At 37.4% G+C, this 11,855-nt stretch overlaps 1 protein-coding gene across 1 annotated transcript; it reads left to right on the top strand.

The window, feature by feature from the left end:
* Positions 1-3,043: 3,043 nt before the first annotated feature.
* LOC144643056 (stAR-related lipid transfer protein 7, mitochondrial-like) lies at positions 3,044-10,061 on the top strand. Its single transcript, XM_078502188.1, has 9 exons — positions 3,044-3,744; positions 4,135-4,286; positions 4,572-4,621; positions 4,805-4,915; positions 7,496-7,540; positions 7,964-8,001; positions 8,537-8,636; positions 8,872-8,956; positions 9,504-10,061. Exons 1-9 carry the CDS (start codon positions 3,341-3,343, stop codon positions 9,584-9,586), a joined length of 1,068 nt encoding a protein of 355 aa, XP_078358314.1. The 5' UTR covers positions 3,044-3,340; the 3' UTR covers positions 9,587-10,061.
* The last annotated feature ends 1,794 nt before the right edge of the window (positions 10,062-11,855 follow it).

Genomic DNA, 11,855 nt, shown 5'->3' with positions numbered 1-11,855 from the left:
CAACTTTTGCTTTTGTCGTATGTGGTATTTATTGTTATTCGAAAGTATGAGTAAACTAGACTAGTCTAGCTACGGATAACATGCAATTCTGACTTACCAACGTGCATAAAAATCTTTATTTAATCTCTCAGTTCAACATGACAAGAAAAACGGAAGAATTGTTTATGGTTGTAACTTTCATTTCAAACAACTACAAACTGTCACTTCAGCTGTTTGTAAACTGATAAACAATGCCAGCTGCTGTTCAAGGGTTGACGAGCTGCTAAGTCAGTGATAGATCATACTGATTTTATTTACTCGCAGGGTTCAAACATTGCGCATCATTGTCACTGCGAAAGAGATTGACCAAGATCTAATTGTGAAAAATATAGAATAGTGCAGCAGGACAAAGGTCCCGCTGAGCATAAAAACGTTAGACATGAAACATACTGCCCCAACGTTGGGTTTTTTTTATAAAGGGAAATTGAATTTTTTTGTTAATATTTTGGTGTTTTGAGTTTCCCAAAACCTTCCCCCCGGGCCCCCCCCCCCCCCCCCACTCCTTAAAAAGCGGGTTGCCCGGCCCAAAAATCTTTAAAAAGCTGGCTACGCCCCTGTACTGTCTGGTGAACAATCTGTTTTGTCACTCCAGAAATTTATTTTTTGTTTGGATTCATTAATTAGTTTGTTGAACAACTTGCTTGTTGGTCGTTACTGTTAAGATTACTGACAAAGAGAGAAAACATTACAAAAAAGTAGTTTGTGCAGGCTATTTTGAGATTCATTTTTACGACTTTTATCTAAAAAGTAAATCAGTTTCACCACTACGTACGTACAGCAATTTATACAATGCTATAGAAAATATAGCCAATCAGAATACAGGAAAGCCGTTGTATATTCGACGGTATTCAAGTTATTAATTCAACCCAACCTTCCCATCGTGCGCTGCGATTGTATTCTCGACGAAATTTAAGCTAACTGAATTTAGTAAGCGTATATTCTATGGCATGGTATAAAATAGTTACACAACACTTTCTCGTGGTATACTATGGAATATCCCACTTGTCACTTGTATTTTCTTGGTATACACACTCGCTTAAAGGCTCGTGTGTATACCGAGAAAATACAAGTGACTCGTGGGATATTCCATAGTATACCACACGAAAGCGTTGCATAACTAGTACATGTAGTAGTACACTGGAACAACGATTCGAAACGATGGTTTTTCCCCAGAAAAAGGAACCAAAGGTCGCAAAGCATACAGGATAAAATAGACCTTTCCTAACCGGACCAAACTGGCAACTTAAATAAAATTGATGCATACTGCACACAACTCAGCCTTGATGAGCGAAGAATTTCTTGTGATGACGAAAAGGCCATTTCCTTACATAGTCTCGACAAAGATCCAACCCTCCCACATAACAAACAAGGATGATTTTCTAGCATTGTAAATGTCACTTATATGCAAATTGAGATCAACTTGTCGGGCCGACGTTTTTCAAGTTTACTTGAACGCAATCCGTTTTAATAATCTTTTCGAATTTTGCCCATCCATGCCCTTTTTTGGTCTTTCTGTGTTTTTTTTTTGAGTTGTTCTACAGCTTCAAGCCCGTTATTGTGATGTTTCAGTTCAGATTCTATGAACAATTGGTCAGTGCCGAAATTGCCTAAAATTGGGTGACATAGCCCCTTTAACCAATTTATCATGTTGTCGTTTCAAAGTTCAGAGATCTTTGACAGTTTTGCACAGTGGCCAAGAAAACCCAGGTGCAAGCTGGCAACGGTTTGCGTTATCAGCCAATCGAATTGCTTCAGTTAGAAACCGAGTTCATATGCGACTAACTCTGTTGCAAAACAAGTACAGTATTTAACTCTGCGGGTACATTTTACATTTTAACTTTTACATTTTAAAAGACAATTTTTTCCTTGCACACAATCTTCTTTACTCTTCTTGGGGACGGACCATTAGAAAAGTGATTGGGGGGGATGGGGAAAAAACCCCAAAAAAATTCATGCAAGAGAAAATCCCAAGAAAAAAATTCGTGCAAAGGGGAAGGCAAGAAAAAAATTCATGCAGAAAGAAAAGTTCCTAATTAAGCACTTAAAACACCCGTCATTTTACACTTGATGAGATCGACATTTTGACAAAATATATCAGGAAAAATGCTGAAAATAGCATTTTCGAGCCTTGAAATTTCAAAATTTTCCGGGGGAGGATGCCCACAAACACCCTACAAACAAGCGTCTCCAGCGCTCAACTTCTAGTTTCACTGAAGCAAATTATATTACATTCAGCCTGGCCTCCCTACAAGCAAAAATTTTCTTCCCATACGTAGATGGTTATAGAAAATTCACTGTCAGGTCTTGCCTTCTATTATTGTATAAAAACTTTGACACCAACATTTGTAGAACATTCGATATAAATTGCTGTTGACAAGTGCATAGGGTGAAGAAAACAATCAGTGTATAAAATCCCCAGTGGTATTCTTTAGTAGAAATTGAATAAGTTTGTTTTTCGTGGGCAGTTTTAGATGTATTTCTAGCGATTCCAGAAGGCCCAAAGCTCCCCCCCCCCCCCCCCCCTAGAAGGCTTGCGATCGTATCAACGCTATTGGTGGGCTCTCTCAAGCCGCCACTTTTGCAATTGCTCTACCCGACCACACAATACTTATTTACCAGTTGCTAAAGGAATAAACATTTTGGGGGAAATATTTAAACTATTTAGCAAATGATCATCAAAGCAACATTTGTCAAAAGCATGGTATAAAGTAACAATACATGGTATCAGGTCTGAAAAAACTATTTCTCTAAAAAAAACCTAAACATTTGTCTAAAAAAAATTCGAGCAGAGGGTTGCATCCACAAAAAAAAATTCCTGCAGAAGCAATGGGCGTAAAAAAAAAATTCGTGCAAGCCGAAAAATCCCTCGCCACCGCCCCCCCCCCCCCCCTATCACTGGTAGAAAAGATACTGTGATGTTATTTGCGCGTGGTACTTGAAAATTCAAGACGTTTGTGACGTCATAGCAAGATCAAGTCAAATTATTCCTGACATTAAACCCAAATTAGCAATTATTATCTAACTGGGACAACAATTGTGTAGTTTGAACAGTTGTTTGGGCTGGCGTCTCTATTATTCAGCCAATGCGCGTTCATGCGCGCCTAATATCCACTGCACGTGATCACTGCGCGCATTGGCGGAGATTCAAATGAACTTTGACCGCGAAACCAGACGCTCCGCCCGCCATTGCGAGGCTTTCGTGTTCAACATGGCGATCATGTGGCCGAGTGTTATATCAACTTGCACAACGATGTTTTGAGTGAATTCGCAAAAGTTCGCCGTAATTTATCAGGGACGAAGCATGGCAGCAACAGGGCCGTATATAATCTACAAATCATCCCAGTTCTGCGCTGCAGTACGTTCCAATGTTGGCTTTGACCATCCACTTCGCAAGCGAATACAAGAAGTCACATTTTCTTTTTCAAATGGTACGAACACGATGCCTCCTCGGCTAAATCTGAAAAGTTTCACGACTGCAGTAAATGTCATCTGCCAGCAAGTGAGGGAACGGAGAGAAAAATTCTTGATGAAGAGACAGAATGTGAAACAGACTAGGAGAGGATTTTGCGAAGATTTCCATTCACAGACGAAAGAAAGCAATACGAGTTGCGAAAACTCAATAGCTTCAGACTCGAACATTCGCCTTTTAGGTGCGGCTGGATTTTTGTGGGAAAAGGAACGAATTACGGATTATGAATTGTACAGGTAAGATACATATTTGCGTATTTTTGACTGAGAATAATACTTTGCTCATGTGCTTTCGTAAGTCTGCTCAAGTTGAAAGTGTATCGCATTTCTGTCGACATTTTCTTCCATATTAAGCTTAAGTTTTATAGAAACTGCTACATTAAACTTAATTTATTTAGTGTAAATAGTATGTGGTCCTCCCCCTTTTTTATACTGTACATTACAGTGTAGGGTCTGTAGGTTCATAAATATAATTATTATATGGAAAGTAATTATAGTTGCATAATGCACAGAAGACACCGACCATAAAGTTCTGTGTGATCAGTGTCTTACATAACTGTGCATAATATGCAACCAGTATTGTATTTTAATGATGCGTAATAATAATAAATTGTTATTTACATTTAGGTGCAAAAAGGACATCAGATTGGAAAACACAAGAAAGAGAAAGCATGAGAAAGAGAATAGTGATAGTGAAAAATGGGAAAAGTTTGTGAATCAAAAACAGTTGGAGGTGTGGAGAAGGCCTGTTAATACCACTGGGCTATTTGAATACAGAGGTATAACTAATAACATGGATTAATTGTTATCATGCTTGGTTTCAGCAGTGTAGCAGCCCTCATAAGCTTGTACATGTAATTCTACTGGTCTCTCTTGTACATGCCCAGACAGATTCTGTCCATGTACCGTAGACAGAATACAGTGTTTGTGATAATAAACTTAAAAAAACTTGAATGAGAGTGAAATACATGTATATCATTTCTATTATTGTTCACTATGAAGAAGTGAAGTATAAAGTATATTGGAAAAACTAAGCTTTTCATTATCTTCTGTTCTTTTTCTAGTCTTTGGCACTTTCTTTGATATCAATGCTCTGTCCTTTTACCAAATACAGGTAGGTAATGTGAATGTTTTTATTGTTAATTGAGGCTGTAAGTGTTTTATAATAATGCTTCTGTTCAACATGTCAACAATGATCAAATGCCAGGCAGTAGGGAAGGTTATCATGAAACAAGTTTTTATAAATTTATTTTTATTTTTTCAAGATTTTTACATTTTATTGTTTGTTTTGGTTCAGGTTGATAATGAGTATCGGATGGCCTGGGACCAGTTCGTTTTGAAACTTGATGTTGTTGACTCTGATCCTCATAGTGGGAGTGAAGTTCTTCACTGGGTCACAAAATTTCCGGTAAGTACCGACAAGGACATTAAGGTATTAATAATAAATTATTATTAGTTACTTTTCGGTGTGCATGTGGTGTGATGCATGTAAATTTTATAATGGTGACTTCATGTATGTAACTACATAATTATATACATGCTTAAAATATAAAAATGTTTAAAACAGATCTAAAAAATATAAAACGACAATCTAAATTTCCGACCGCCTTCTGCGGTCTTCTTCAGAGAATGATGGATTTTTGCAAGGTTTGCAGAATTATAATAAGCTTGTTTGTTGCCCCCCTGGGGAGCAACTAGTGATGCATAAACCCTTGGGAAGGGCGCTCTTTCGTTTACAATGTTTCTGTCTAGGAAAGAATGTAAAGGGTTCCAGAAACAGTCTTTTGTTCTTGCTGCTTACACCTGTTTCAAGAATTTCAGCGTAACTTGGATGTATGTCATGGCCATTTTCTGCATGATGTTTAATCGCGGAGTTGATATTTCCGTTTGTTGTGTTCCCCCCCCCCCCCCTCCCTCCCAATTTCCAGTTTCTTTTGCTTTCCCCAACGTTCAAAGCTGTCCTGCTCACTTTGTTCGGTGCCTTTCCCTCTTCCCCGTCCTTGGGCTTTTGAAAGTCGAGTATGTGTCGTGCTGTTCCTCATCCTTTTCGCTCCAGTATTCCCACTCTGGTCACTCAGGGTTCGCTTGCCAACACCTGAGCTCGTTCGTGGTCTGAGAGTTGAGTTCATCTTCAGCATCTCCGACAGCATGTATTTCTTGTTCACCTTTCATTTAAGTGGCGGCTCCTAAAAAGCCGTTTGGTTTAGTGAAGCAGTTTCAATGTGAAGGTGTAGTTGTTTGAAAACTAGTAGCTTTTGGCATGATGGTTGATAACCAATTAATTCTTCAGGAGAATTCGTGATTGTTTGAGATGGGATTCTAAACTCTGGTGAATTTTTTGTCACGCGTATACATGTACAGTTCTAAATAAATTCATCTTTATTAGTAATTTCTTTTGTTGTTTTTTCAATTGCATACATGTAGTTGTAATTTAACAGATATGATTTAGTGCACCTGGATTGTTTTATAGTTTGAAGGAAAAATTGGGTCTCGGCTTATAGCCGTGTGTTTTGGGTTTATTTGTTGTCAGAGTCGAACTGGTTCTGAAAACCGAAAGTTTAGGGTCTTGGCTTATATCCGGGGTCGGCTTATAGCCGAATAAATAATACGGTACTTGATTTTTTCCATTTTATGTACTACATCTACATGTATAAAACAAGTTTATCTGAATCAAAATAAACATCAGGGCCCAGTTGTTCAAAGAGTGCAAAATGCTATCCACCTGATAAAGCACTATCCAGTGTATAAGTGTTGAAAAAACAAAGTACCTTATTATAGGAATTTAACGATACATGTAATTAACGCGAATTTCAAAAATTCGCGTTAATTACATGTACCTTAACGTCATTGTAAATTAAAATCACACTATTTTTCAGCATTGTTATTTTAAGACACCTTTATTTCCGGAAAAGTTATGTTTAAATGACATCTACTTCTCCGTGAAGGCTGCAGGAATAACAGAGGCAGCGGAAAACACGAGGACGGGATGTACTCCATCCCTGGATCCATTCATTTAATATTAGTCACTATTTGGTCTGTTTAAGTGTCTTTGTTGTGTATAGTTAGTTAGTAAGTTCTCTTCGTGCCATGAGGCGCATAAGGCTGTAACTGTCTCTCGCCAACTATCAGAATTTAACCTCAAGTTCTGTTGTTGGACTTTGTTGTTTTGTCTTTTAAATAGCGTAGTTTGCTATAAAAATTACTACAGCATCAAATTTGCGTTAATTAACTGCATGTAAGCACACACCACACGAGAATTCGCGTTAATTAAATGCATGTTAACATAAATTTTCGACAATTCACGTTAATTTTATTACGCGTACATTTTGTTCGCGTTGTTAAAATGCTTTGTTATATTCCTATAATAAGGTATGTTATCCACTGGATAGTGATTTATCCACTGGATAGTGATTTATCCACTGGATAGTGTTATCTATCCTTTGAACAACCAGGGCCAGATGACAATCAAAGAATTGACCATAATTATTCACAATAGCTGCCATGATGGTTTTCATATTATACTGCAAATTAGCCACGCTGTCTGCCAGGGAGCTAACACTGAATTTATGCTGCTTCTAAGAAAATTGTCTCGTGTAAATAGTGAAGTATATGTATCTAAACCAAAATCACATTTAAGACCAAATTATGAAAAAAAATAAATGTTTCATTGTTTAGGTTAGTTTGAAACACTGTAGTTACTGGATGACTTGAATTGTTATCAACACAAGTCATTCTCTTTTTAGAAAGTCCCAGAATTGCATAGAACTTAGACTATTATCACTACCATATTAAAGTATGGCTATGAAAAAAAAATTGTCAGACATAATAAGAAACCATCTAAATCTGCAGATTTGAACTTGTTTGCCACCTCAGAAATCACATGGTCAATTTGTATTATATCATGAATAAAGCCTATTGCTTTTTAAAGTACATATCGCAACCTTTCTAATGTGTATTCTCCTGCTTTTCTTTTTTCTGACATGCATAGTACCCTCTGAGAAATAGAGACTATGTATTTGTGAGAAGAGGAAAGGTAAGTGTTGATTATTTTGCTTTTAATTGCAGACAATATTTACATACTGTACTGTCGCACCAGACATTAACATTTGGTCGAGACAGCAGCAAAAATGTAGAAAATTTCAAAAATAATACGACTTTTTTAATTTTCACAAACATGTTTCGACGGTACATCTGTCATCGTCACACTGACGATGTACGGATGTACCGTCGAAACATGTTTGTGAAAATTAAAAAGTCGTATTATTTTTGAAATTTTCTACATTAACATTTAAATTACAAAATAAATGAATGAGAGAATGGTGATTTTGTGTGTACACTTTAGTGTACATGTATTATTTTATATATTATAATAAATATCTTTGCGTCTCTTGCCAACATACATGTAAAATAGCGACATGTACTTATGTTTTGAGGTATCTTTCCCTCTATTTTTCAGATTGATCATCGATCAATGTCAATGGTTTTAATATCAAGGTTAGTTGGATCACTATCATGCAGTGATGTGTTCTCTCATCAACCAACTCTCATTACAAACTTATGCACCTGTTTGTACATGTATGTTTTATCACTTACTAACTTGGCCTTCAAGTTCTGCTTTAATCTTCATGTAGTTAACTCAGTTCAGATGGCTGTGGTGAACCTGAAAACTTTAAATAAGGCAAATTGGAGGGACAAAAAAGTCCAAAACAAACTAGAGGCTAAAGACTAAAGGTTGGCAAAGACATGATCAAATTGATCTTGTATCATGGCCCAGTTGGTCAAAGGGTGGATAATGCTATCCAGCAGATAAATCACGACAAAGTGGATAAAATGTTGTCAAACTACAAGTACACTATCCACTGGATAGTGAGTTATCGGGTGGTTAGTGTTATCCATCCTACATGTACATGAAAGACCAACCAGGGGCAGCTGTTGTCTTGTTTACTGGTTGTAGTAAAGTCAACAGAACTTATTTTAGGTGGCTTATCTTTGTGTGCAGGTGTTATATTCTCTGATTTTACTTACTCAGGGCAACCAAGCACCCACTTTGTCCAGAGAATGATGAACATGTCCGAGTACCAAGTTACAATTCCAGCATGGTTATTTTACCACACAAAACATTTGATGAGGTGAGCAATAATCCACTGAGTTCAAAAAATAATATTGCTTTATATCAATAAAATTAAACTACTGTAAATGAAAAGTTAACACTGATGAGAATACATAAAGTACATGTAAAATGGTGTGAATAAGAAATTAATTTTATCAATACGGCTACACAAGAGTAAAGTGTTTTGTTCTTAAAGTTTAATCATGTACAAATGTATTTTGGCTAATGTTTTCTCCTTTATCTTATTTACTCAGAATGGGTTTGACTTTGTCCTCTCATACTTTGATGATCCAAAGACAAACTTTCCATCGATCTGTATGAATGTTTTAACAAGCTCAAGTAAGTTTTATAACAACCTACAGATCCTTTTTGCTACAAGGGCTCTTATTTCTAGCAATCCTTAAAAGGTCAATCAACTTGTACCCATCTATCGTTTCCCAATGGTAATTTTCTTTTCTCCTGCACGTTGTAGTTCGAGACCTTAAAAGTTGACTTTGTGTACATCTACAATTCCTGGGGATGGGGGAATCCCCTAAAAAGGCAGGGATGCTCATGGTTCTCTCGCTTAATGGTGTATAAGAGCTTAGTCTCAGTGTTTAGGTGTTCAGGACAACACCATTATTCTTAAAGCCCCCAAGGTCTTGTTTAGGGATGAATGTGAAAAAATAAGAAACACTGTCTTACCGTTGTGGCACTCTGGACCAATCAGGCATGAAAAATGTCATCTTTTAAGGGTCGGAAAAGCTTAAGCCATTCGCAGATTGGTTTCCTTTAAGGGTTTAATTCAAATTTTCTGGTGAGCATTCATGTCCCTTTTATTTGGGAATCCCAGAGGAACTGTTCATACGATTTTATGCAGTATTCATGTCATTTTTTCCTCTTTCAGATCTTCCAACCTTCATTGAGACACTACACAGTGCAGCAGCCGGTTTAAATCAACATCAAGAAAGAGCTCTGAAAGTTGCTTGACAGAACTCGTGGTTTCCGTATACAGCAAGTGTCGATGATGCCACACAGATACATCAGTGTTGGGAGAAAGATGTGACAATCAATGACAAACTCAAACAAGACTAGAAACACTTATTTTTGTATGGGAGAGATCAATTAATACCCCTTTATAAGAGCAGTGTGATTGTCAATAATGTCTATTAGCAGCAGAAAGTAGCTTGAAGTTTGCTGTAATTCACGTTGTGATTACAGCGGAGACATCAAAACAGTCATGTAGTCCTGATACCAACAGTTGTGTACCAACTTTGTGTGTGAACTGAACTGCATGCAGTACAGTCAGGGGTCAAGTGCTATTTTGGGGAAATGTTTGTAGGAACACTCAAAGAGTTTCTGATTTGTATCTCCAATCCAAAAAGAAATATATTTTTGGTAGTGCCGTCACGTGATTCAGTGCGAGTGATGCACCCAATAAAATGATTAGATAAAAAACGCAGTTTAAAAATGATTACTTTTGACCGTCTGTTAAAATGGCTTTTTAGGCCGTTTCGTGGACCGTTGCTTTCTATCGCGGTGACACTACAAATACTGATCACGCGGTAGTATTTTTGTCGCTTGCAATCGCAGCCGCGACTCGTGGCAGCTATCAGCATTCAACACGGACCTAATATTCTTCCCAAGAAACCTTTTGCTGGGAAGGAAATTTGGCATGTGCTGGGCACCAACAGTTGCTACGATTCGCGGGTGAATATTGAAACAAGAGAAACTGGCTAAAAAATACACAATACCGTGGAAGCTTAAGTCGAGGAGGACCGAGGACCTCAATTGTTCAAACATTCATTTTTTTTTTTTTCGATGCGAATATTAGCCAACCTAAAACGGGTGTAAAAATAAAAGAGTGGTCACACCCATCTCACCCTAAAATGTCCCTTTCAGCGCAGACCACACCATGAATACTGAAACAACAGAAATTGGTTAATGATTCAGCGAGTACCGTGGAAGCTGTTTTTGAGGAAGATCTTTGCTGTTTCAAAATTTGACGTTTTCCTACGCGAATGTTACACCCCTTTAAGTACGCAAAGAATTGACTGGCAAGTTCCCCTTTCAGCGGAGATTTACAATTATACCATGAAGCTCGGGGACTCGTTGCAAACCGTCAATAGACCATTTGCATTATGACGTAAAAGCGCAAAGACTTCTGGTAGATGTAGTTAGGTTCGCGGGAAATTTTGAATCGTCATCAAGCCCGCTAGCCCAAGAAAATCGTGATGGAGGTAAAGAAAATTACTCTCACCGAAGAAGACGTCCCTGTGGCTTCATTTAATGGGCAAAAAGCAACCTCTCAGTATAAAACCAAGTCCGTTAAAATGAAAAAAAGTTATGCAAGAAATTGTATATTTGCTGGGTTGCGTTTTGTAGTGAAGTTTCAACGAGTGTTTCCTCCAAGTGTCAGTCGCGCGGTTATTTAATTAAATTCCTAAAACTTTTGCTTGCCAGGTATTTTCAAATAATATACGAAGACGCAATATTTTACCCTTTCTAAACATGGGGGAGCACAGTACATGATTTCTACACTCGTAAAAATCTTTGAGGCTCACCTTTCGAGTCGCACAAGTAATCGTTCATCAACAAGATTATGGAAATAAAATTATATTTGCTCGCACGGCCCTCGCTCGGATTGAAACCAGTACAAAAACAAGAAAACTTCTTTGTTAAAGAATATTGCAATTACAGTTCTAATTTGACGAAAAAATACAATTTTAAGATAAAAACAAATAATCTGTATTCACCTGCACAGGGAAGTTTTGATTGATCAGCTTGAAAATCCTTTATGATTGACCCTTCATGATTCATCGATGAAGCTTGAATGAACGAGAAAAATTGTTTGACTCGTTTCTCTGTCTCACTGTAAAAATAAATTAAACTGACCGTCCCGCCGAGCAATCATGATATATGGTAAATTCTCTAAGCTTTTCAGTGAAGAATTAATTCACCTGTGATCGATGGAAGCGATCGTTTGTTGAACGTCTGAAAATAGATTATGAACAAAGTCAAAGGCTTGCCTTGCTTTCACTTGATTCCACACAACTTTAGTTATCTTTTTCCAGTGTGACACGTGATATTAGGCTAATATTATTTACGAAGAGAAGTTGTCGGCCGCGATGAATGAATTTCTACCAAGTCAACTCCGCCACACAACGTACATATTAAACTTACTTGAACACGAACAACATTTATCTGTCTTGGTTAAAACACAGAACTCAGTCAATTTTCATTCCAAAGCTATCATCCT

The sequence above is a fragment of the Oculina patagonica genome, chromosome 2 (assembly GCF_052425735.1).
Source record: "Oculina patagonica isolate OP01 chromosome 2, crgOcupat, whole genome shotgun sequence".
Taxonomy (NCBI): Eukaryota; Metazoa; Cnidaria; class Anthozoa; order Scleractinia; family Oculinidae; genus Oculina; species Oculina patagonica.
This window is presented reverse-complemented; position numbering and strand designations above follow the sequence as displayed.

What these genes read in the sequence shown, in the direction of transcription:
- LOC144643056 (XM_078502188.1), top strand. Translation starts at nt 3,341, where the DNA reads ATGGCAGCAACAGGGCCGTATATAATCTACAAATCATCCCAGTTCTGC. An exon ending in ACGGATTATGAATTGTACAG is followed by an intron (nt 3,745 to 4,134) that starts GTAAGATACATA and finishes ATTTACATTTAG; the next exon opens with GTGCAAAAAGGACATCAGAT. An exon ending in CACACAAAACATTTGATGAG is followed by an intron (nt 8,637 to 8,871) that starts GTGAGCAATAAT and finishes TTATTTACTCAG; the next exon opens with AATGGGTTTGACTTTGTCCT.